Below are 27,424 nucleotides of genomic sequence, written 5' to 3'. Positions count from 1 at the left end.
AGCAGAGGACAGCATCAGGACAGAGTAGGAGAATGGAGCAGGGCACAGATGGGTAACAGCACAAAGTAAAGTATAAGGTACAGAGTCAGATCAGCAGAATAAAGAGCAACTGTACAGAGCATCCAAGCATGTAGATTGTAGGGGAGCTATTGTGTAATGACGGGTGTGTGTGAGATGGGGTAGTTTGTGTGAAGTGTACGTTGTGATGGGGTGTATGTGATCTTAGAGGGAGGAGAATAATCTCATATTCTGCATTAGTATTACAGTGATAATATACAGCTGAGGATCAAATTTTCATGGTAATGTCACATGTGTTAGTACAGAGAGATGGTTATGGATACTGTCACAGGAGGTAGTGTACAAGAGGCTCATGGGTAATTTCATGGAGTCAGACTGACATTCCATGAGATACACCAGACAGTGTGAGGAGGAGACTGGTCAGATCTCTGGGCTGGTAGCACACAGTGATATGATGTGAGGAGGAGACTGGTCAGATCTCTGGGCTGGTAGCACACAGTGATATGATGTGAGGAGGAGACTGGTCAGATCTCTGGGCTGGTAGCACACAATGATATGATGTGAGGAGGAGACTGGTCAGATCTCTGGGCTGGTAGCACACAGTGATATATGATGTGAGGAGGAGACTGGTCAGATCTCTGGGCTGGTAGCACACAATGATATGATGTGAGGAGGAGACTGGTCAGATCTCTGGGCTGGTAGCACACAATGATATGATGTGAGGAGGAGACTGGTCAGATCTCTGGGCTGGTAGCACACAGTGATATGATGTGAGGAGGAGACTGGTCAGATCTCTGGGCTGGTAGCACACAGTGATATGATGTGAGGAGGAGACTGGTCAGATCTCTGGGCTGGTAGCACACAGTGATATGATGTGAGGAGGAGACTGGTCAGATCTCTGGGCTGGTAGCACACAATGATATGATGTGAGGAGGAGACTGGTCAGATCTCTGGGCTGGTAGCACACAATGATATGATGTGAGGAGGAGACTGGTCAGATCCCTGGGCTGGTAGCACACAATGATATGATGTGAGGAGGAGACTGGTCAGATCTCTGGGCTGGTAGCACACAGTGATATGATGTGAGGAGGAGACTGGTCAGATCTCTGGGCTGGTAGCACACAGTGATATGATGTGAGGAGGAGACTGGTCAGATCTCTGGGCTGGTAGCACACAGTGATATGATGTGAGGAGGAGACTGGTCAGATCTCTGGGCTGGTAGCACACAGTGATATGATGTGAGGAGGAGACTGGTCAGATCTCTGGGCTGGTAGCACACAATGATATGATGTGAGGAGGAGACTGGTCAGATCTCTGGGCTGGTAGCACACAATGATATGATGTGAGGAGGAGACTGGTCAGATCCCTGGGCTGGTAGCACACAATGATATGATGTGAGGAGGAGACTGGTCAGATCTCTGGGCTGGTAGCACACAATGATATGATGTGAGGAGGAGACTGGTCAGATCTCTGGGCTGGTAGCACACAGTGATATGATGTGAGGAGGAGACTGGTCAGATCTCTGGGCTGGTAGCACACAGTGATATGATGTGAGGAGGAGAACAGGTGTCTAATAGGGGCTGATGGCTCCTGACTCTCCTACTGCACACATACCTTTTCCTCATTAGTTTGTACTGACAGAGGAGGGTGTAGAATAAATTATTGTTTTATTGACTGAATAAGCAGAATATGTGACTCTTCTGTAATAAGTGTTTGTTACTCACCTGTGCTGATATCTGTAGGGATTTCCTCCTCCTTACACTGCTGATCACCCCTCACATACGTCTCTTCCTCTCCCTCTGTAATTTCTACTTTAATATCCGTTAGGACGTCATCCTGAATAGCCCACAAAATAATAAAAATATCATAATTAATAATATCTGATTTAGTACAATTATACACTGATATTCTTCTGTTTCGTATAAGATCCACACAGATTTTTTACAGATCATAAATGAAAAGTAATTCTGGGAATTGGTGAGACCCTAAAATCTACCTTATAATCGTGTGGGATACTGGGATTTTCCTGTGTACAATCCTGTGAATAATGAGGACGGAGATATCTCTCTGGGGTATTTCTGTTACTGGATCCATCTGTAGGAAACACACAGTGACTGATTACATTGTTTATATGTGATTATCAGATGACGTGTATCTAGGTGGCCCTTTAAAACTGCTCTCTCCTTTACAAAGAATTAAAGTCTCCTCTTACCCAGTGATGTGAGGATCCGGTGATTCTCCATCTTCATATAGACCCTTGGGCCCTTCTAAATTCTCCCACTCATCCTGAGACCTCATAGGAATCTAACACACACAATGACACAGTCATCACACAGACACATCCCCTAATGTTACTGTATAATGTCCCATTCCCAGCAGTCACCTCTCCAGTCACCAGCTGAATGATATTGTTGGTCAGTTTCAGGATCTTCTGGTCATTGTTTCCTTCACGTATCAGTGAGTGAGGTTCAGGCACCGTGATGGGGATCTGGGACCTGCTCAATCCTCCTGACACACGGGCGGCTCCTGGGTGTCACACACTCACCAGATCTCTTTATCACTACTGTGTAATCCTGTGTATGGAGAGAGACATCAAGGTAAATGAAGATCCACATCTTTGTAAAATAAATTATGGGTTAAACGTGCACAATAAACAATAATGGCCTATTTTATAATTACGACCCATATCCTATATGTAACTGTTTCAGGCCCACAGTGTTTAAAGAACCCAAACCTAGAAACGAGGTACAGGAGGTATAATCATTCTGCTGCGTACCATCGTTTCAAAGAGACTTCAAAGTCTTCAACACCCTACTGTTGCAACACAACAACAAAAACCAGATGTACATACCTAGATCCCCCACAGAGGCCCAAACTCTTCTCCCTAAATTGGGAATTGGAGCAGAGAAACATCACCTACCTGAAGCAACCCCCTACCCAAAATCTACTCCACAACATCTGCCCAAGATGGATTAGGCCACCGTCAGCAAGACCTTTGTCTCTAGGACTTGACTAAGTGTAAAGTTTCTCTGTTTTCCAGAACCTTCTGGTACCAGAATCTAGGAAGTGTCCTTCTCCAAACTGCAGGCAGATGTGGCCTCCTGGAGACATTTCATCACCTACTGGCTGGGCAGGATCACAGCGGTCAAAATCAGTATTATCACTGAATGGTGATACCCCTATCCCTGCTAAATAATGTCCATAAAGCCCATGTTCATTTCATCTTGAACAATAAGCCCCCAAAAATCTAGGCCAACATTGTGAAGAAACCTATCACTAGAGGGAAAAGGGGACTTCCAGAAAAAAAGTACTATCCGGGTTCGAACATTTCCCAAATGGCTACGTCAACAGACACATCATCCTGCCTAAATATTGAATTTGGCTACCTAGACTGCCCTGACCTTGCCCCCCCACTGGCCTAAACAGAAAGCAAAGACTTCCAAACTACTACAACGTTAAAATTCTGAACTAACCTCTGACACTCAAATTCATTGAGACTGAACATTACCTCCCCCCCATGACTTGTATCTGGGGTAATTCTGCTTCCAGTTGGGGACATCTATGGCCAGGTTTACCAACTGCCTCCGAGCTGATCTTAAGGTTCACCCTCTTGCATTCTAAACACATTTGAATATCTTCAAATATGAAATTTCTAGAACTCCCTATTCCCAGGACCTCACTCCTTTTGAACGCATTGCAGACACCAGTCCACATGCAGGAGAATGAGAACCCAAATATACGTTATTCCACTTGATGCTCCCTTACCTACGTGAAACTATTACAAGGATGAGTGGGAGAGGGACCTTGGCCACCCGCCAGATGAGGAGGCCTGGGTGGACACTAGTGGCACTACAAATGATAGTATGACCTGGAGCCCATGAGCTTGATGGCAAAACACTCCTAGGCTGTCAGTACATGCTGGCAATTGTTAACTATTGATGCCAGCCCATTCATTACCACCCTTACATCCTATTCTTTCCCACCTCAGTGCTGAATGTCAATGCTACCTCCAATATCTCTTTCTCCTCAATGGACCAATCAATAAGACTCCTCCACACAGCAACCCTATTATCTATCCTGCTTTCACTCACTATTACTCCTTTACACCTCTGTGTCTCTGCTGTTACTCTGTTCCTTTGCTGCCCTTTGGCCCTATCCGGTCTCCTTTCCATCCAGCCCATGCATCACCACCAGGCTTCTGTCCGGTGCTAAATTCAGCTGTGTCTGCTATAAAGAAATTAAAACGACCATGCAGCTGTTTCTATTGTCTTGTGCAAATTCCATTATGGCAACTGTGGTGTAAATGTTCCTCAGATTGCTGTCCTCACACTGCCTGCTCCTACTGTGCACTTCCTGCTTTAACATAACACCTATTTCTGCAAATAAGAACAAGCAGAGCTAGAGATCATATTCTCTGTGTCTTCTCCCCATCCCCTCTTCCCTCCTGCTTGGACAGGTCAGTAGTAACAGGGGAGATCTGTAGAGACCATCTGCAGCTATGCCGCACCTCATACAGCAGGTCCTCAGTCTGTCAGTGTCTCTCTGGTGTGAGAGGAGCTATACCCAGTGATCAGTATTATGGAGGTATTCATGCTTATACATAATAACATTTCCCCCATTACTGTCCTGTCCTCAGTCCTCTTCCTGCCCCTTCTTCTATCATTCACTCTCTATTTCCCACACACAGTTCTCCTTACTGCGGTGTCGGAAGCATCTCTATTAGGGGCTACTTATACTGTGAGGTTCGGGTCAGGTTTTGTTTTGTTCTTTGGTTGGCCTTTGGTTAATCTGGTCTAAGGGTTAGGGTGAGGAAAGTATTGCTGTAAGTTAGTCTGTTACTGTCCACCTGCAGTACTTGTCCTGTGGGCTGGACTGGATTAGACCCGGTTTCCGAGTAAGGCCGCTCACGTGGAACTGAGTCTCCAGAGAGGTGAACAGGAATCGTTATTATTATCATTAACGTGCGTAATATGCAGATTCCTACTTCCAGCATCCGGTAAACCCCGGAGATCACACGGTCACTGAGGTAGCCCTGCAGGATGGAGAGATCCTGGGTCTGAGTTACCTCTCACGAGAAAAGCAATGGAGAAACAAAAGACAGATAATATTTCAGCTCAGTGTGACCAGTGTAATAAAAAACATAACATTCCAGACAGTAAGACATTGCAGTGTCCCCATCACATGACATGTTGGGGTTGTATCAATCTATAAAAAAAACAACTAAACTAAAAAAAGATGATGAAACCATACAAACACAATTACAATATAGACAAGTGATGGACAACAGGCGGCCCTCCAGGCCCTCACCTGTGGCCCCCAGCTCCTTCCTGCTGTACTGTCAAATTTATTTGTTATAGAGTGTAAAATATATTTGTGGCTGGATCACATAGTAATAACATATTGTAGATATTTATTTTAATTATAGGTGTAGTGCACCGTTGTATATCATTGCAAATGTACTGGTTTTTTTTTTATATGGTCTTCTATTTCTGTATAAGAAATGTATTGATTTCTGAGACAATATGGCAGGGCAAGGAATTTGTTTTTGTTTTGTAACATCTAAAGGCAGGTCAATCATATGCTATCATGTCCAGCACATCATTTAGCCTGAACACACAGATGGGGGTAGTTAGACTTGCTGTTAGGTTTTCTATGTCTCTAAGACAGGATGCAAGTGATTTAAGAAATCACAGATTGATGTAAACTTTGTCGATTTTCAAGTACTTATAAAAAGCACAATACAAATAATAAAAAAGGTTTTTAAAAAACGGAAAGCAGACCACAGAAAAAAAGGCACATGCAGTAAAAATACGACTCTTTGAACATTTACGTAACATCCAGCATAAGATTGATAATCATAGGGTACCGAAACACTTTTTGTCCTGTCATAGTGCTAACCCGGAATCATTACGTTTCAAGGCAATAGAACATGTTCAAATGAATGTTAGAGGAGGAGATCTATTGCTAAAATTATCTCAAAGGGAAACCTTCTGGATTTACACGCTTAACACTTTTGTACCCTGGGGATTAAATGAAGGATGTGAAGTGACACCTTTTTTGTAAAATGCTGAAATGTAATGTGCCTTTTTTTTCTGTGGTCTGCTTTATACTGTGCATGTATTAGGTAATACAACTGCCTTGTATATAAGAGTTTTTAAAGAGAATGTTAATTTGTGCATTTACTAAGAATTGTATTGAACGAGTGGAATGTGCTCCACCTGTGAAGCAATTAGTAACTCCCTAGAAATAGATGAGTTGTGATGTAATAATCCACGCCTCCTGACGAAGTCCTAAGGGATGAAACGCGTAGAGGTGACTGTGGATACTCTCTCATTTCGAGCTGCTTCAGATAGAGCTGTTCGTATGTGAACATCAGATTTGAGCCGTTATACTATTTATGCCTGAATACTTTTACCATCTGGTACGTGCAATTTTATTGTTTGGAATAAAACATTTTACTTGGATAACACACCATGGAAGCGCCCCTGTTTTTTTGATGTTTTAGGAGTGTTGGTTGTTCCCCCGTGGAGATCGGGAGATAGAAGGGAAGGACGCGCAGATTATATCCTGCTGGTGTTTTGAAATACAGTGAAACAGAGGCTGATCACGAGCAAGCACGCTGAGACTTTATTATCCACTTTATTTGACTTGTGCGCACCGACTGTTGGTAGTGTGTGTGTGTGTATGTATATATATATTACACATACACACTAGATAGTTGTTGGAGGGGGCCTGAACATCACAGGGACATGCTCTTGGGATGTAGTGGGATGATGGCAGGCTGGCCTGGAGCCAGCATTGGATCCGTGTGGGTGGTGTAGGCAAGTGGGATTGTGGGTGATGGAATAGATGACTGTTGAAGGGGCAGAAAGAAAATGGGAGAGGGGAGGTGGGTATATCTGGAGGGGACAAAGGTGAGAGGGAACTCCTGTTGGGTGTAGGTGGTGGGGAGCTGTAACAGGGCGTATGGGGATAGTCTCCAGCACTAGACAAGCTATGTGTTAGTGACACTTGGTGAGGGGGTGGTTGGGTAGGAGATGATAGTAGGGGGATGTGAGGTAATGGGGGGTAGAAGGAGGGGGATGGGGGCTAGTCTCCAGTACTAGACAAGCTATGTGTTAGTAGCACTTGGTGAGGGGTGGTTAGGTAGGAGGTGATAGTAGGGGGATGTGAGGTAATGGGGGTAGAAGGAGGGGATGGGGGATAGTCTCCAGCACTAGACAAGCTATGTGTTAGTAGTACTTGGTGAGGGGTGGTTGGGTAGGAGGTGATAGTAGGGGGATGTGGGGTAATGGGGGTAGAAGGAGGGGATGGGGGCTAGTCTCCAGCACTAGACAAGCTATGTGTTAGTGGCACTTGGTGAGGGGGTGGTTGGGTAGGAGGTGATAGTAGGGGGATGTGGGGTAATGGGGGTAGAAGGAGGGGGATGGGGGCTAGTCTCCAGCACTAGACAAGCTATGTGTTAGGGGCACTTGGTGAGGGGTGGTTGGGTAGGAGGTGATAGTAGGGGGATGTGAGGTAATGGGGGTAGAAGGAGGGGGATGGGGGCTAGTCTCCAGCACTAGACAAGCTATGTGTTAGTGACACTTGGTGAGGGGTGGTTGGGTAGGAGGTGATAGTAGGGGGGTGTGGGGTAATGGAGGTAGAAGGGGGGGATGGGGGCTAGTCATGGTGTGTGAGCCCCTCTGTGGTGTATGGGGTGTAGCTGGTCTGGGTATTAAGTCTCTCACAGCTCTACCAGTATAATAACCAGCTCTGCTATTACTAACAGCCTTCTGCTGACTGCAGCACAATGAGGATTATGTAGCAGCTGATGTGAGAGCTCAGCCGCATGTATGAAGCCCTGATGGCCGGGAGGCTGCACATAAACATGGGGGAACTCTATGGGGGTAATTTCCGCTGTCTGATATATTATTATATGGAGATATTACCTCAGCCTTGTACAGGACCCGGATGTAGCGATCTAGATTCCAAAATGACGTCTGAGACAGCTTGTGGCCCCGCCCCCTTTGCAGTGTAAGCCGTTTTCATTGGCGGAGATTATTCTGTAAGACCAATAGTGTGTGGGAGACCACGGGAAAATGGCCGCCGCTGTCCTGTACTGAGGACATTACAATAATAAGAGTGTAAATGAGCCACAGAGGTGGGAAAAGCGGGAGGTGTGTGGAAGAAAGATAGCTGGCTCTGTGCTTTAGATTTACCAGTTTAATCACTATTAAAAAACAAATAGTTACTAAAGCTGTATTGTCCTCCATGGAGAACAGCGGCGGCCATTTTCCCGTAGTCTCCCAGTTACTGTTATAGAACCAGTGACGCTGCTCGGATGGGCAGAGTTTCAGCAACGTGAGGCTGCAGTGCGACGTGACGTCATGACGTCAGCATTGGCTGAGGACATTAGGTTAGTGGTAAATCCCTGTAGACTGAGGTACCCACAGACATCACTGTGATAGCACCAGGTCATGTGACTGCAGTAGTATGAGGTACATGGTGCTGAGGGGCTGAGGGATATCTGTTCTGTGGAGAAGAAGGGATGATGGAGAGGGGGCAGGGGTGAGTAAAGCATGGGGGGGGAGTCTCTTCCCTACATGGCCCCTCCTCAACCAGCAATACCCTGACAGCACTCAACCAAAATATAACAATACATCTGATATTCCCCATGACATGTTCTCATTATATGTCCCCCTCACAAAATACAGAGACCATTGTTGCCATAGATGTTGTGTTTTTTTTAAATAATTCTGTATCTAGTCACATTATAGTCAGATGATATTATCATTACAGGATATAATTGCTTTTGTCACAACACCGTACATAAAAGACTTATCTCGATTATCTCACAAATATAACAATACATCCCGTTTGCTGCGCACTTTTCTTAGATGGCATACTTCAGCCGTTTCACCTATCCATTACTTCAAATTTGGTTATTTCTCAGACGTTCATTGGGGAACTATTGGAGTATAGTGTAGGGACCAGACGAAAGGGTCATTTGACATCCTAGACGTTCACAGACGCTCCTCCTGCTCTATACCCCTCTCCTGTTAGGCCTTCACTTTAGATTAATTGCCCATCGTCACAGGAAATATTTTTTTATTACTGGGGTGGTCTCCAAAGTCTGCGACTGAAATGTCACAACGCGGATGACTGTGCAACGCTTGGACCAGGAGATCAGAGGTAACAAGGTGGTGCTTCCGCTAATGCCAAAAGTTTTGTCTGCTGCTTCAGTTTCTATAATGGCAATTTGCATATACTCCAGAATGTCATGAGGAGTGATCAGATGAATTGCAATTAATTTCAAAGTCCCTCTTTGCCATGACAATTAACTTTATCCCAAAAACATTTCCACTGGATTTCAGCACTGCCACAAAAGGACCAGATGAATTCAGGTCACTGATTCTCTCGTTAACACAGGTAAGAGTATTGACGAGGATAAGGCTGGAGATCACTCTGTCATGCTGATTGAGTTAGAATAAAAGACTAAGCTTTAAACAGAGGGTAGTGCTTGAAATCATTGTTCTTCCTCTGTTAACCATGATTACCTGCAAGGAAACACGTGCAGCCCTTTCTCACGATGTCCCCCCTCGTCTGCCCTCTGTCACGCTGTCCCCCCTCCTCTGCCCTCTGTCACGCTGTCCCCCTCCTCTGCCCTCTGTCACGCTGTCCCCCTCCTCTGCCCTCTGTCACGCTGTCCCCCTCCTCTGCCCTCTGTCACGCTGTCCCCCTCCTCTGCCCTCTGTCACGCTGTCCCCCTCCTCTGCCCTCTGTCACGCTGTCCCCCTCCTCTGCCCTCTGTCACGCTGTCCCCTCCTACGCTGTGTCCCCCTCCGCTGTCCCTCCTACGCTGTGTCCCCCTCCACTGCCCCTCTCACGCTGTGTCCCCCTCCACTGCCCCTCTCACGCTGTGCCCCTCCTCTGCCCCGCTGTGCTCCTCCTCTGCCCCGCTGTCGCACTCCTCTGCCCTGTTGTGGCCCGCTGTCACCCTCTTCTGTCCCCTGTTACACTCCTCTGTCCTGTTGTGCTCCGCTGTCACCCTCTCTGCCCCGCTGTCACCCTCCTCTGTCCTGCTGTGCCCCGCTATCACCCCCTTCTGTCCTGCTGTGCCCCGCTGTCACCCTCCTCTGTCCTGCTGTGCCCCGCTATCACCCTCCTCTGTCCTGCTGTGCCCCGCTGTCACCCTCCTCTGTCCTGCTGTGCCCCGCTGTCACCCTCCTCTGTCCTGCTGTGCCCCGCTGTCACCCTCCTCTGTCCTGCTGTGCCCCGCTGTCACCCTCCTCTGTCCTGCTGTGCCCCGCTATCACCCTCCTCTGTCCTGCTGTGCCCCGCTGTCACCCTCCTCTGTCCTGCTGTGCCCCGCTGTCACCCTCCTCTGTCCTGCTGTGCCCCGCTATCACCCTCCTCTGTCCTGCTGTGCCCCGCTGTCACCCTCCTCTGTCCTGCTGTGCCCCGCTGTCACCCTCTCTGCCCCTGTTACACTCCTCTGTTCTGCTGTGCCCCGCTGTCACCCTCCTCTGCCCCGCTGTCACCCTCCTCTGTCCTGCTGTGCCCCGCTGTCACCCTCTCTGCCCCTGTTACACTCCTCTGTTCTGCTGTGCCCCGCTGTCACCCTCTCTGCCCCGCTGTCACCCTCCTCTGTCCTGCTGTGCCCCGCTGTCACCCTCCTCTGTCCTGCTGTGCCCCGCTGTCACCCTCTCTGCCCCAGCTGTCACCCTCTCTGCCCCAGCTGTCACCCTCTCTGCCCCGCTGTCACCCTCCTCTGTCCTGCTGTGCCCCGCTGTCACCCTCCTCTGTCCTGTTGTGCCCCGCTGTCACCCTCTCTGCCCCGCTGTCACCCTCCTCTGTCCTGTTGTGCCCCGCTGTCACCCTCTCTTCCCCGCTGTCACCCTCCTCTGTCCTGTTGTGCCCCGCTCTCACCCTCTCTTCCCCGCTGTCACGCTCACTCTCACTCCTCTGCCGCGCGCCAGCCATAGAATAAAAAGAAATAACGCAGAAACTTACCAATCTGTTGGGCGCCGGGACCCAGCAGACTCCTTGTTACTGACGTCGATATTCAGTGACAGCTGCGGGAGAGAGGAGTCTGCTGGGTCCCGGCGCCCGACAGATTGGTAAGTTTTCTGTGTTATTTCTTTTTTTTCAATGCTTGGCCCGCGGCACCCCAGTGACAGCACCGCGGCACCCCTGGGAGCCGCGGCTCACAGTTTGGGAACCGCCGCCTTAATCCCATTGAGAACTTGTGGTTAATCCTCAAGAGGTGGGTGGACAAACAAAAACCCACAAATTCTGACAAACCCCAAGCATTGATTAGGCAAGAATGGTCGGCAATCAGTCAGTATGTGGCCCAGAAGTTGATTGAGGGCGACATGCAGAGGTCTTCAAAATGTCAACACTGCAAATATTGACTCTTTGCATAAACTTCATGTAATTGTCAATAAAAGCCTTTGACACTTATGAAATGCTTGTAATTTTACTTCAGTGTAACATAGCAACATCTGACAAAGAGGTCTAAAAACACTGAAGCAGCAAACTGGGTGAAAAAACCAATACTTGTCATTCTCAAAACTTTTGCCCATGGTTGTACTTAAAGTAGGATGTTTCTACTAACAATTAGTTTAACACACAGTCATATGAGAATACACCCTAAGAATTCATTAAGGTCCGTGATGTCACTGAGGTATTTCATGAATTGATTCTAAAGAATGCCCCCAAAATGGCTCCATGCACTATGTGTTGGTGACAATTGTGTTTAATTGATGGGATATTAAAACATATATAACACCGTACACAGTAGAAGATTTTGAGTCTTATATTTACTGATCTTTCCAAGCAAGTTAAAGTATATTTTCTGCCCTATGTTTTCCAATACCTCATACATTGTGTACTGTAATTTGCATAGTGACTAATTGGAATATATATTTAGGTTTACACAGATTTATTTTGTATCTGTAATTTTTACATGGTGAATAAGTAGCTGAAATAACAGTACATGACGTACAAATATGTTGCCAGTAGACAAATCTGGTAATAAAGCTTATAATTAGCAAGTTGGTTTCCTATTTTTATCAAGATTAGGGAATAATGAGTGTGTGTGTTCCCATATGCATGATGTTGGCAGTATGTTATCTGTTATTTTACTATTCCCTATAGTGATCCGCTAATATGTTCCTATAATTTTTGGAATTCATATTGTCGTGTATACTGGGTTCCTATCCTCTGCCATTAAAGCTTAGTCTTCCGTGTACGTGGTCTCATTAACTTTAATAATCCCTTTCTAAACTTAGTTGCTTGTTATTCTGTGCATGGGCAGCACAGTGGCCTAGTGGTTAGCACTTCTGCCTCACAGCACTGGGGTCATGAGTTCGATTCCCGACCATAGCCTTATCTGTGTGGAGTTTGTATGTTCTCTCTGTGTTTGCGTGGGTTTCCTCCGGGTGCTCCGGTTTCCTCCCACACTCCAAAAACATACTGCTAGGTTAATTGGCTGCTATTAAAAATTGACCCTAGTCTCCCTGTCTGTTTATCTCCCTGTTTGTCTGTCTGTGTCTGTGTAAGTGTGTGTCTATATTAGGGAATTTAGACTGTAAGCTCCAATGGGGCAGGGACTGATATGAATGAGTTCTCTGTACAGCGCTGCGGAATTAGTGGCGCTATATAAAAATAAATGATGATGAAATGATGATTCTCATATTGAAATAATGGGCTTTGCTTCATTAAATAAATGTTTATAGAGTGATCTCTTGAAAGCTTTGTCACGATACTTAGGGGAGAGGATGATGTTGGGACCCAGTTGCCTCTGGTAATATCAGATTTGTTGGAGAGGCACTTTTATCTCCACTGGACCACTATTAGGGATTAGAAGACAAGTCATTGGGTATTTGTGCAGTTCAGGAATAAAATCTGACGCCAACATTGATAAGGAATAAAGGAGATTGATTATAACCCACAGAGTTTCATAGAAACACAGATAATACACTAAATAATCATAGATCACACTAACATTGGGTAACATTTAAGAAATCCATTCAAACTCTATCACTCAACAAGGTGTGATGGTGTACTATGTCTGTACTGCGTGAGGATCTCCTCCATTAATGCTCCTGCCTTAATGGTCGCAATTTCCTGTCTTTTTGGAGCCTGAGTGGTAGTTTCAATAATGTTATAAAATATTGATGTATTTATTGTTTAATACTGTGTAAGAAACCTTAATCGTACATGTTAAACCATAGTCTAGAAATAAACAAATGACAGTGGATTGATGGTTACAAGTTATGTGGTGATGGCATCTGGCAAATTAACTGCAGGAGATGCCATGTTACCTTATTTAGAATACATGCTCTACTCCGTGTCCCATGCATGAAAGGGGCGAATGTGTAGAGATATTTTATGACAATATTATGGTAAAATGTTTTTGAAAATTGCTGTCCATATTATTAATGACGACTTCTATCTGTCAACAACATAGTGTGACCACCATATGGTTCTGAGGACCATAAGGGCTTTATCTACCAAACTGGATTTAGTCCATATGAGGTCATAGTGGATCAATTTATGTCAACTCAGGAGAATCTCACTTTGGATCTAAAGGGGGCAGTTAGACTTAATCTATCAAGTAGCCAAGTTCATTATTTTATGGCAGCCATGGGTATGCTAGTGTTTGTACTATAAGTGCCAGCATGCCCAAACACTTAATAGCAGCCCAAGCATGCTGTGACTTGTAATGCACCAGCGAAAAAAATGCATTTTTACTATCAAATAATTGTTTGATATTTTTGTGGACCCTATCTCCCTAGGAATTCCTGCCATTCCATGATGACCAGCCTGGGTCTGGTTTGGCATTATAGCAGGGGCACCTTATGACTGTAGATATTTTGGTGTAGACATTTTCACTGTTGACTTTTCATAACCAATCCACTAGAAGACACCCTGATTTTAAATTCAGAAAAAGACTACATGGACTCGTATATTGTGTTTGATTTGTATGTGAGTATTTGTATTCCTGTACTTGAGGGGACATTGACCTGTTTACACACCAACACTGGAGTTCTCAGTCATAGTGGGGTCAAAAAATTAGGTCCCCACGAAACTTACCAATGCAGGGGACCTTGCTAATATACTCTGCATCAAAATCTAGTCCATTCTCTATGTGCCTTTGCTCGGGCTCTTGAGCAACATGACCCCAAATTAAATTTTACTCGGAGTCAAAAATGACAGCTGCATCATAGATCTCTTCAACCACATCTGGTCAGATGTCGGCAAACATGAATACATCCATCAGAAGCTTTGAGAAATGGAAAGGCTACTGTTACATGCTAGAAGAGCTATCCCTTTGGAGAAGATGGAAGACTTTACCATACCATCAAACTTTCTACATGTAGTAGATGCAGTGAAGCTGGTTGCTAGCTGTGATGATGAAACCGGTACATTTAAGAAACCCTCGCTGACACGGAAGGTCGTAAATAAGGGATGTAGATAGGGATACCTACTGTAAATTCACTAAGGAAAGTGGAACCAGACCTATATCCACCTTTCATTCTAATGTAACAGAAGAGTCCCATAAGTTCAGAGGCAGGAGACCATGTGATACCACAGGTGTTGTTTATCTGCTAGAATGCCCGTGTGGGCGCCAGTATGTCGGCTGCACTATCCGCAAACTACATGTGAGGATTGTAGAACATCTGCGGAACGTCAGAAACCAACTAGAGAATCACAAATAAATATCATGACCATAACCCATCCACCCTCAACTTCTTAGGAATTTGGCAAGTCCACAAGCGTTTGAGAGGGATAGATTTTATTGCACAGATCTCAAAAGAGGAGGCCAGGTGTTAGGAACCCCTCCAGCCGGCACAACACAACCCTGCCAGTCAGGTGTTCACTGGAGCCCCTGATGGTGGGGACAGACTGGGCCGCAGACTGACAGAGGGTCGTGAAGTGCGTACCAGCTGGGGAGAACCCAGGCAAGAGGAGTCAGGTCCACGCAGAGGTCAAGGGCCGGCAGCAGACAACAGTATCGATGAACAAGCTGAGGTCAGGGGTCACAGGCAAATAGCAGAATGAGTAAACAGGCCAAAGATCAGGGTCACAGGAAACACGAGCAAGGTCCAAATCAAAGCCAAGGGTCATACATGGGGAGTCAAATAGATATATCAGGATACAGGACAGGAACTAGCAGGTTAGCAGACTGGAACACAGGAGCTTATAACCGGCAATGAGGCAGCAGACCTCATTGCCTTAAATACCAGTGGCTACCAATCAGAGCCCAGCTCTGAATTAGACACAGCCCCCAGCATAATTAATAGGCTGCATTAATTAGCCCACAGGCTAGAACATATGGTGAGCGCTGCGCCCGGCTTCCTCTCATTGCCGGGACGCAGCGCTGAAGCGTCTTCTCGTTGCCCCGGCAACGGCCGGGTCAGGGCCGGAAGTGCGGTCGCCATAGCGACGGCCGGGACGCAGGTGAGTGAGTCGCGGCGGCTGGGCACCGCCGCGGCTCGTAACACCAGGTGGATCTTTAATCTTAAGACCCTGACCCCTAGAGGCCTCACTGTAGACATTCAATCTGGGGTATTTTCTGAATACCTGACATTAGCCACACTGCATAATTTAGTACCCATTAGTCTAGTCTTCATTAGCCCATGTTCTACACCATCAATATGTGCACCCAATGCACATCAGCTGTTACATACTACACATGTCTGATTATATGCGTAACTGAAAGTATGCAGCACCTTTTTCTAGCCAAACTTTAAGCCAGAACCGATCATCATAACTACCCACACTCACATTATTGTATTGCAATTGTCATTGGAGAATCTTTTTCATCATCACCATTTATTTATATAGCGCCACCAATTCCGCAGCGCTGTACATAGAACTCACTCACATCAGTCCCTGCCCCATTGGGGCTTACAGGCTAAATTCCCTAACACACAGACACACACACAGACAGACAGAGAGAGACACTAGGGTCAATTTGTTAGCAGCCAATTAACCTAGCAGTATGTTTTTGAAGTGTGGGAGGAAACCGGAGCACCCGGAGGAAACCCACGCAAACACGGGGAGAACATACAAACTTCACACAGATAAGGCCATGGTTGGGAATTGAACTTATGACCCCAGTGCTGTAAGGCAGAAGTGCTAACCACTTAGCCACTGTGCTGCTTTTTAAGTACAATAACACAATGCTTAGGTATATGATGATAGATTTAGTCTATCCACTCCATCTTGCCATTTATTATCTCCATCCACACGCATTCTAGTATGCCAATATCATTTTGTGATCTAGCAGACTGTGCAACACAATGTTTACTGGTTGATGAAAGAACCACCTGTTATTAGTTACAACCTATCCTCACTATATTGTGTGACAGTATTTTGACCATTACTAACTACTGATAACAACGTTCCATTGTGCCAGTGTGTAAACAAGCAATTCTGTTCTTTCCACTATAAGACTGATAGCCAGCAGCAAGAACTGAGCTTCTATAGGACCCAGCCGCTTCACCATGTCACCAAATGACATTAACAATGGACCACCCACACCTGCAATCAGTGGCTGTTTGATATAAATACTGGTATGGACGACCAGTTTGAATACATACATCCCTGAGGAAGCCCAGACTCTTATGAAGGGCGAAAAGCATTGGATATAACAATTTATTTACTACTTCTAACATCCACAAACTTGCCAACAGCTTCATACTTATCCTGAGGTGCTACATTCATTCAACATCAGCTGCGGCACTACTATCAGACTAGCTGACAAGTGTCAAGGCGAACTTCGGAACTGCACATCTCCTACAGGACCCACGAGCAAAAGACACCACCCGGGGAGGAAAGGAGTGTCCAGACTACAGGAGGGAAGAGCCACAGCTGCATCACCCTACAAACGTGAGTTATTAGGAATGATTTCCCACACTAACATCTGGACTTATTTGACTCAAACGGTCAAGTTTCTTCAATGTCTGGAATAATCTATTATTGAACAATTGAATTTCTACTGAATACTCTACATTTTGTTTGGCATCTTCTACCGGATTTACTTGTATTTGGATAGACAGTATCCTGAATCATTGGACTATATCTGATTGAGACTTTCCAACTTGGACTGCTTTATTCCATGCAAATCATTTTATTCATGTGTGCATAATTATATATCCTGTACAGCTTATGATTGACATAGCTCGGTACAGTACCAGAACACATTTAAACAGTCAATTGTGTCATTCAAGCTTGTCTGTTATCATTTTGATTCAAGTTCCGTCCAGAACCGGTACCTATGTTCGCTATAACCTCATATGATTGTTAATAAAGTGTATTTCCTGCTATTAACAACATATTGGTTCACTTTGCCACAATACCTCTATGCTCCCTAGAACCTACTTCATCTTTTCGATTTATTTTTGGATGGTGGGGACTCCCCTCTATTATCACACAGGTTCTACCAAATAGAAATATTTGTATCTTATCCACATATTAAATTTATCAACATTTCTAATAGTCTGATGTTACATATGGGATTTTTATCTGTGATATTTACACCTTACCGCCTTGGAGAATTTCTTTACTATATCTAAAGGTGAACATTGAATTTATTTTATTAAATGCTTTTAATAATATTGAAAGTGTCCTCTTGGTCATACATGATGTGTTTCTTTTGGTCCATCTAGTCTTGTGCCTTTATTAATCTGTACATTGCCACAGAGTCTCCATCCACGTCAGATCTCCGCAGAGACCACATAGGGCCAGCAGCTCCTTAATCAAACATGTCCCATTGTATAGCGAACATGGGGATCTCCCCAGGAAATGCTACTTGTTACATGAATATGGGGGGTCTGGAGCATTTAAATGTTTTATTACAAGATCCACAGCCATTTATTTTGTGTCACATGACATCTAAACGCCATTTAATCCATCCAACATCTGAATGAGAGGAGAAGTCAAGAAATGTCCTTAACCTCCTGAATCAAGTCCAAAGAGGAGATGAGAGGTTCTCATTATGGTACAATACACCCGTCTGCTGAGAGGACACGAGGAATCTACATACAGGACCATGTTTATCAGGAAAACCAAACCATAGAATTGCTGGATCCACTGGAACAAATTTACCAACCGGAAAAATGCAGCCACACAAAGCAAATCATTGTACACAATAAAGGCCATTTATTAGGATAGCACATACATTGTTACACCCACATAACATTTTTGGTCTCTGACAATGTGTACAATCTTTTGCGAGCTAGGACAGAAATGATGTGTCATCTATTTTAAAGCAACAGTCTTCATTAAAGATAACTTTTACTTTTTTTTTCTCAAAAAATGCTGCTTATTCAAGCCTCATTCATTTCTTAAATCATGAGATTGGGGGACATCAGGTCTGTATCCACTACATGTGTGTGAATGTTTTACATGTGTACTAATATATAAATGTACTTTCTCATAGTAATTGCACCTAGTAGGTACATAATGCATCATATATAAAAATATAGGCAAAGGCCTGACCTCCGTCACCTCTAAACATACATAACATACAAATCCTTCTGTAGATAAGATAAAGGCCCTGCAGCCACCTGCTAAAGCGGGAAGACCCCAGTGATTATTCACTCACCAGCCTCTAACCTCATTTATACATCTCACCCTGCAAAATAATATTGTATGCTGGTGCTATACAAAGTGCATGAGCACCTAATCCACCTTCAGTATGTAAAGGTCAGATCTGCTCAGCCTCTACCATAACATGGAGCAAAGTTCTGCACCCCTGCAGATATTTCTTCATTCACTAAGCCATGGGCATACCGTATAAAGTGGGAGCATTTGTAGAATAATAGCCAATTGGGATCACATTTTTGAATCTTTGTAATAGATCCCCACTGAGATAGTAAGATTACAGAAATAATTATATGAACCACCTCACACCTTTAATTACAGAGTATGACCAAACATGTAAGTGTCCCAGATCTCACATTATATCTCCAGCCCATTGCTGTTGTTATAGATCACTTAGTATCCTGTACAACAAGGTGTTTGTGTTATTACTGTGGAGAGTGATGATGATAATAGTCGTAATTAGCGTCACACATGAGGGATCTGTTCCAGTCTTATGTTAGTGACATACATTCTGTGTTTGTGGATGGTGATTAAGTTATAACATATTAATACATACTGTGCCTGGAGCTTCCAACTGACCTTCATAGGTCTGAGATATAAAATCACTTTTGAGTATAAATATGCCCCTTACCTTTTCCTTCTCGCCCTTTACCTCCTTCCCATTATTTCCCATAATGCTCCCTTGGAAGACCTGATACACCCCGTTTCTGTAATCATTTATATCCGTGTATTCTTGCTCATAGTACTTAAAGCTACCAGAACTCAGATGTAAGTAACTTGCAACCTATTTTATACTTCTGATAAGTGTGAGAAATGGCCTTTGGAATAATATCCTATACATTTAGATGTATATTCTTAATAAAGATAAAATTCTATTTTCTATCCGGAGATTATCTGAACTAATAGTTAGCTATTAACAAAATAACTGCTTTCCCTGGACAACAATTGGAATAAAGATTGAGGGCCTCACTATCTCAGTATTTTCTGATCTGGATGGACTCGGATAAGATCACATCCATCTATTATATTCCCCTTTTCCCCTCAACTCACCACATGGATTTACACAGAGAACTGGCTTCCATATAAAGCGGAGTATGAACTAATACTGTAAATATTGTTACATGGTAATTGCAGATAATTATGTTGAGGTTAGTAATGAGCTTGTAAATAGTGTAAATATGGTGTGCTGGGAATGATTGTTATGTGATGTATGCATTATATAGGAGTATCAGGGTTGTGCTGTATACTGGGAGAAAAGGTGATTAGATTGTTCTAGGACGTTGTAAATTATATTTTTAAATAGTATTGGTACAATGTACGTGTAGTAGATTGAATGGTAAATGATAGAGACTGTAGCTTACATTAAGATCATTGGTGTTTAGAAAATTGTGTACACTGTGGCTAATATGCAAGTTCATTTTAGATACGAGAATGTGATATTCAGAATGAGTTGTAGCTTAGATAATGGAGTTTATTGTCATATAATGTGACTGGGCTGGGATTGTGTTTCATAAATATGAATATGCATTTTATACAAAATTGTAGTTGTGAGATAGTATAAGTGATTATGACTGAACAATATAGAAGGATTTGTAGAGTAATATTGTGTAAATTGTGGGTTTGTTGTGGAACATGAATTTGTATGCAGACAACAGACAAAATACCGAGTTCATAGTAGAAGGTCCTGTCAGGTACGGGGTTATACAGTGATCATAGACGTAAATAGGAATTGGTTTGGAAGAAATGGTGAAAGGTTATATAGCTGCATGTAATGCTGCTGTTCTGTGGTATGATATCTATCTCCTGCAATGCTGTATGTACTATGCTGCATTGTACCCATTCCTACACTGCACTATATCTCCTGCAATGCTGTATGCACTATGCTGCATTGTACCCATTCCTACACTGCACTATACCTCCTGCAATGCTGTATGCACTATGCTGCACTGTACCCATTCCTACACTGCACTATACCTCCTGCAATGCTGTATGCACTATGCTGCACTGTACCCATTCCTACACTACACTATATCTCCTGCAATGCTGTATGCACTATGCTGCATTGTACCCATTCCTACACTGCACTATATCTCCTGCAATGCTGTATGCACTATGCTGCACTGTACCCATTCCTACACTGCACTATATCTCCTGCAATGCTGTATGCACTATGCTGCATTGTACCCATTCCTACACTGCACTATATCTCCTGCAATGCTTTATGCACTATGCTGCATTGTACCCATTCCTACACTGCACTATATCTCCTGCAATGCTGTATGCACTATGCTGCATTGTACTCATCCCTACACTGCACTATATCTCCTGCAATGCTGTATGCACTATGCTGCATTGTACCCATTCCTACACTGCACTATATCTCCTGCAATGCTGTATGCACTATGCTGCATTGTACCCATTCCTACACTGCACTATATCTCCTGCAATGCTGTATGCACTACGCTGCATTGTACCCATTCCTACACTGCACTATACCTCCTGCAATGCTGTATGCACTATGCTGCATTGTACCCATTCCTACACTGCACTATACCTCCTGCAATGCTGTATGCACTATGCTGCATTGTACCCATTCCTACACTGCACTATATCTCCTGCAATGCTGTATGCATTATGCTGCACTGTACCCATTCCTACACTGCACTATATCTCCTGCAATGCAGTACAATTGTAGGACTGGGCATATGGTTTATGGGGTACTCTGTGAATATTGTAAACAGGAATATGTTGTTTTAAATGGATAAGTGAAGTTTGTGTTTTGAGTTATTAGGGCCCTATGTGAGATACATAATATATTTGATGTAATGTGATGTACTATTGAGAATATATGGAGGTTGTGATATGTAGGCACATGATACAAGAACAATGGTGTTATGTATTATACATTTGTGATATAGTGAGGATTGTGTGTTGATTCTGTGTGGATTGTATACAGGAATAGCAGTGCATTTACATACTGCAACATATGTATGATAATAGGAGTTTAATGGGATCTGGGACACACATGTGTACATACATCTACACACAAAGATATTTACACATTTATGTGATACAGAAATAAATTAGTAATACATGATAATGAACCTACACACAGTTTGTCATATGTTAACCTATTATAGTACAGTGTGTAAGATTACATTATTGGAAACATATTGTAACATTGTTTTAAGTAAAAAAAATATTTTATACAAATATCTACATTTTCAGTATGGGTGTTATACCGACTTGTAGAAAAATACCTCTGAGATGGTACTTTATGAACTTAGCCAACACAAAGTTTTTGTTGTACCCCTTTTGATTGAACAAAAAAAAAATACAAAAATTATATCTATCATATATATATTTACACACAATTTATTTTTTAAATTTGTCTTAATATAATCAACTTTTACACAATTTGGAGCATCACAGCACACGTATTTCATTTCCAATTGCTTTCATCCTGTGCCTGTGTGATTTTTGATGTTCAACAAGTTTTCATTTCTATGTAAAACATTTCCCACACTCACTACATGTAAATGGTTTCTCACCTGTGTGAGTTCTGATGTTCAACAAGAGATGATTTCTGTGTAAAACTTTTACCACACTCAGAACATGAAAACGTTGTTTTCTCACCTGTGTGAGTTCTCTGATGGCTAATAAGTTGTGATTTGTATACAAACCACTTTTCACACTCCGAACAAGGAAATGGTTTTTCATTTGTGTGAGTTCTTTTATGTTCAACAAGTTTTAATTTCTGTGTAAAATATTTCCCACACTCACAACAAAAATAAGGTTTCTCACCTGTGTGAGTTCTCTGATGTGTAACTAGAGTTGATTTATCTTTAAAACATTTCCCACACTCAGAACATGGAAACGGTTTCTCACCTGTGTGAGATCTCTGATGTCTTAGAAATTTTGACTTGTGCATAAACCACTTTTCACACTCCGAACAAGGAAATGGTTTTTCATTTGTGTGAGTTTTTTGATGATCAGCAAGTTTCGATTTCTGTGTAAAACTTTTTCCACACTCACAACATGAAAATGGTTTCTCACCTGTGTGAATTCTCTGATGTACAACAAGAGATGATTTCTTTGTAAACCAATTTCCACATTCAGAACATGTAAATGGTTTCTCACCTGTGTGGACACTCATATGTTTTTTAAGACTTTGTTTGCATATAAACCAATTTCCACACTCAGAGCATGGAAATGGTTTCTCACCCGTGTGAGTTTTCTGATGTAGAACAAGATTCGAACTCCGTGAAAAACATTTCCCACACACAGAACATGGAAACGGTTTTTCACCTGTGTGAGTTCTCTGATGTTCAACAAGATGTGATTTCATTGTAAAACATTTCCCACACACAGAACACAGAAACGGTTTCTCACCTGTGTGAATTCTCCGATGTTCAACAAGATATGATTTCCGTCTAAACCATTTTCCACACTCAGAACACGGATGTGGTTTCACACTTGTGTGAGTTCTCTGATGCACATTAAAAGATGACTTAACCTTAAAGCATTTCCCACACTCAGAACATAGAAATATCTTATCATTTGTATGAGCTGTACTGTGTGTAACACTATCTATGTTATCAGGAGAATATTCCTCATGATTAGAGGGATCAGATGATCCTTCTGCTCTGTGGAGTACAGGTTGTATATTTATGGTGATCGGATTTCCTCCTGGAGAATCTTGTGTGATGATCATATCTTTTGTTTCTAAATCTGAACATACAATGATTTTTTCCTCTGAGATATTCCTGTGTTTGCATCCATCTGCTGGAAATAGAATAAATGTGTGGAAATTGTTATCTTATTTTACATTGATTAACATATTAGAATAAACATGTTGGGAATTCTATTAATAAGTTGAAATGTACAATTATTATAATAAGAAATCTGCATTACCAAGCTCATTGCATAAACCCAGCCACAGTGACATGCAAATTGCATCCAGTTTACATAATTCTAGCCAAAATGTGGACAATGGCAAGTAATATTTCCTAAGCACACACATTGTCCAGCCAGCATCCTAGAACAGGAAGCCTCATTAGCCAGGGACATTGTCCAACCAGACACTGATCTCACACACATACACTGGAGCCTCAAAAGTAAGAAGTTGGTAAAATTAGCAGAGAGTCCTGGATATGGGATTACACTACTCTTAGGTCTCACATCCTTGCACAGAGCAGAGGACAGCATCAGGACAGAATAGGAGAATGGAGCAGGGCACAGATGGGTAACAGCACTAAGTAATGTATAAGGGTAAAGCACGGTACAGAGTCAGATCAGAAGAATAAAGAGAAACTGTACAGAGCATTTAAGCACGTATATTGGAGGGGAGCTATTGTGTAATGACGGGTGTGTGCGAGATGGGGTAGTTTGTGTGAAGTGTACGTTGTGATGGGGTGTATGTGATCTTAGAGGGAGGAGAATAATCTCATATTCTGCATTAGTATTACAGTGATAATATACAGCTGAGGATCAAATATTCATGCTAATGTCATTTGTGATAGTACAGAGAGATGGTTATGTATACTGTCACAGGAGGCTCATGGGTAATTTCATGGAGTCAGATTGACGTCCCATGAGATACACCAGACAGTGTGAGGAGGAGACTGGTCAGATCTCTGGGCTGGTAGCACACAGTGATATGATGTGAGGAGGAGACTGGTCAGATCTCTGGGCTGGTAGCACACAATGATATGATGTGAGGAGGAGACTGGTCAGATCTCTGGGCTGGTAGCACACAGTAATATGATTTGAGGAGGAGACTGGTCAGATCTCTAGGCTGGTAGCACACAATGATATGATGTGAGGAGGAGACTGGTCAGATCTCTGGGCTGGTAGCACACAATGATATGATGTGAGGAGGAGACTGGTCAGATCTCTAGGCTGGTAGCACACAATGATATGATGCGAGGAGGAGACTGGTCAGATCTCTGGGCTGGTAGCACACAATGATATGATGTGAGGAGGAGACTGGTCAGATCTCTGGGCTGGTAGCACACAGTGATATGATGTGAGGAGGAGACTGGTCAGATCTCTGGGCTGATAGCACACAGTGATATGATGTGAGGAGGAGACTGGTCAGATATCTGGGCTGGTAGCACACAGTGATATGATGTGAGGAGGAGACTGGTCAGATATCTGGGCTGGTAGCACACAATGATATGATGTGAGGAGGAGACTGGTCAGATCTCTTGGCCGGTAGCACACAGTGATATGATGTGAGGAGGAGACTGGTCAGATCTCTGGGCTGGTAGCACACAATGATATGATGTGAGGAGGAGACTGGTCAGATCTCTGTGCTGGTAGCACACAATGATATGATGTGAGGAGGAGACTGGTCAGATCTCTGGGCTGGTAGCACACAATGATATGATGTGAGGAGGAGACTGGTCAGATCTCTGGGCTGGTAGCACACAGTGATATGATGTGAGGAGGAGACTGGTCAGATCTCTGGGCTGGTAGCACACAATGATATGATGTGAGGAGGAGACTGGTCAGATCTCTGTGCTGGTAGCACACAATGATATGATGCGAGGAGGAGACTGGTAGCACACAATGATATGATGTGAGGAGGAGACTGGTCAGATCTCTGGGCTGGTAGCACACAATGATATGATGCGAGGAGGAGACTGGTCAGATCTCTGGGCTGGTAGCACACAATGATATGATGTGAGGAGGAGACTGGTCAGATCTCTGGGCTGGTAGCACACAGTGATATGATGTGAGGAGGAGACTGGTCACATCTCTGGGCTGGTAGCACACAATGATATGATGTGAGGAGGAGACTGGTCAGATCTCTGGGCTGGTAGCACACAATGATATGATGTGAGGAGGAGACTGGTCAGATCTCTGGGCTGGTAGCACACAATGATATGATGCGAGGAGGAGACTGGTCAGATCTCTGGGCTGGTAGCACACAATGATATGATGTGAGGAGGAGACTGGTCAGATCTCTGGGCTGGTAGCACACAATGATATGATGTGAGGAGGAGACTGGTCAGATCTCTGGGCTGGTAGCACACAATGATATGATGTAAGGAGGAGAACAGGAGTCTAATAGGGGCTGATGGCTCCTGACTCTCCTACTACACAGATACCTTTTCCTCATTAGTTTGTACTGACAGAGGAGGGTGTAGAATAAGAGATTGTTGTAGTGACTGAATAAGCAGAATATGTGAGTCTTTTCCGTAATAAGTGTTTATTACTCACCTGTGCTGATATCTGTAGGGATTTCCTCCTCCTTACACTGCTGATCACCCCTCACATACGTCTCTTCCTCTCCCTCTGTAATTTCTACTTTAATATCAGTTAGGACGTCATCCTGAATAGCCCACAAAATAATAAAAATATCATAATTAATAATATCTGATTTAATACAATTATATGAAACTGAAGAATATCAGCTTTTTTACAGATCATATAATAAAAAGTTATTTGGGGAATTGGTGAGACCCTAAAATCTACCTTATAATCCTGTGGAATACAGTGATTTTCTTGCGTACAATCCTGTGAATAATGAGGACGGAGATATCTCTCTGGGGTATTTCTGTTACTGGATCCATCTGTAGGAAACACACAGTGACTGATTACATTGTTTAAATATGATTATCAGATAATATGCATCTAGGTGGCCCTAAAACTACTCTCTCCATTACAATGAATTAAAGTCTCCTCTTACCCAGTGATGTGAGGATCCGGTGATTCTCCATTTTCACGTCCACATACAGACCCTTGGGCCCTTCTAAATTCTCCCACTCCTCCTCACACTTTATAGGAACCTGACAACACAATGACACAGTCATCATCCAGACATATCCCCTGGTGTTACTGTATAATGTCCCATTCCCAGCAGTCACCTCTCCAGTCACCAGCTGAATGATCTTGTGGGTCAGATCCAGGATCTTCTGGTCACTGTTTCCTTCACGTATCAGTGAGTGAGGTTCAGGCACCGTGATGGGGCTCTGGGTCCTGTTCAATCCTCCTGACACACAGGGGCGGCTCCTGGGAGTCACACACTCACCAGATCTCTGTCAATACACAGGATTACACCGTAGTAATAAAGACATTAAGGTAAATGAAGATCCACCTATTTGGAATTTCAATTAGGGGTTATTTGTGCAAAATAAACAATAATGCTATATTTTATCATTACGACACATATCCTATATGTATCTGTTTCCTATATACAGGGAAGCTTCGGACACCTTCAGTGGTCCCACCTATCCGAGTCCTCTATCTACAGCCGGCTCCCACGGATCTATCATCTGCTTTGATAAATCAGTGCAAACAGCAAAATGAGTTTGAAGTGGAAGCTTGTAGTAGACAGAGGACTCAGAATGGCCGACCTATGGAAGACAGTAGGAGAGGTAAGTGCTGTATACACTCTAATAGACACTGCATATAGGAAACAGTTACAGTTGGGTCCTTACTTTTTAGGCACAGCCTTTAACATATAGGGCACATAACAGCTTGAAAATGTCAAAAGTAAATATATTGTGTACTATGAATATATAATCTGTAAGAATTATTCTGTAAAACGTTATGACTAATTGTTTGTCTAATTCTCGCTAGAATTATTGACCTATATAAACAGTTTTGTGCAAATACAATTTGCATACATTGCAGCATTACCTATCCAAAAGCCCGTAAAACTGTGTGTGATTATGAACATTATCCAGTTGATTGACACAAGTCAACCTCCACTGGAATGACCTCCCATGCTCCATCTGACTATCCCCAAATATGTGCTCATTCAAACAGGCATTTTAAACTCACCTGTTCCTCAAAG

General features: G+C 43.4%; 3 protein-coding genes and 1 pseudogene across 7 annotated transcripts in view; 1 reads left to right on the top strand and 3 right to left on the bottom strand.

The window, feature by feature from the left end:
- The window catches only part of LOC142108564 (uncharacterized), a 625,828-nt gene extending 617,823 nt beyond the window's left edge, over nt 1–8,005 (bottom strand). For 2 of the 3 annotated variants that reach the window (XM_075192322.1, XM_075192325.1), the window contains exon 1: nt 7,950–8,005. The gene's annotated coding sequence lies outside the window, so the exon portion shown is untranslated. The remainder of the gene's footprint in view (nt 1–7,949) is intronic. The other variant, XM_075192323.1, reaches the window with a different exon arrangement.
- Nucleotides 1–27,424, bottom strand: part of LOC142108605 (uncharacterized) — a 169,933-nt pseudogene that overhangs the window by 24,972 nt on the left and 117,537 nt on the right.
- Nucleotides 8,347–27,424, top strand: part of LOC142108400 (uncharacterized) — a 49,734-nt gene continuing 30,656 nt past the window's right edge. The window contains exon 1 of the mRNA XM_075192022.1: nt 8,347–8,416. The gene's annotated coding sequence lies outside the window, so the exon portion shown is untranslated. The remainder of the gene's footprint in view (nt 8,417–27,424) is intronic.
- The window catches only part of LOC142108581 (uncharacterized), a 127,451-nt gene continuing 118,178 nt past the window's right edge, over nt 18,152–27,424 (bottom strand). Inside the window, exons 3-7 of one of the 3 annotated variants that reach the window (XM_075192350.1) lie at nt 26,493–26,663; nt 26,315–26,414; nt 26,101–26,198; nt 25,846–25,957; nt 18,152–23,403 (exon numbers count right to left, since the gene is read on the bottom strand). In XM_075192350.1, the coding sequence (XP_075048451.1) occupies nt 22,166–23,403; nt 25,846–25,957; nt 26,101–26,198; nt 26,315–26,345 (1,479 nt within the window). In that variant the 5' untranslated portion in view covers nt 26,346–26,414; nt 26,493–26,663 and the 3' untranslated portion in view covers nt 18,152–22,165. Of the gene's footprint in view, nt 23,404–25,845; nt 25,958–26,100; nt 26,199–26,314; nt 26,666–27,424 lie in introns of those variants that run through there. The other 2 variants (XM_075192349.1, XM_075192352.1) reach the window with 2 other exon arrangements.

The sequence above is a fragment of the Mixophyes fleayi genome, chromosome 12 (assembly GCF_038048845.1).
Source record: "Mixophyes fleayi isolate aMixFle1 chromosome 12, aMixFle1.hap1, whole genome shotgun sequence".
Classification (NCBI taxonomy): Eukaryota; Metazoa; Chordata; class Amphibia; order Anura; family Limnodynastidae; genus Mixophyes; species Mixophyes fleayi.
This window is presented reverse-complemented; position numbering and strand designations above follow the sequence as displayed.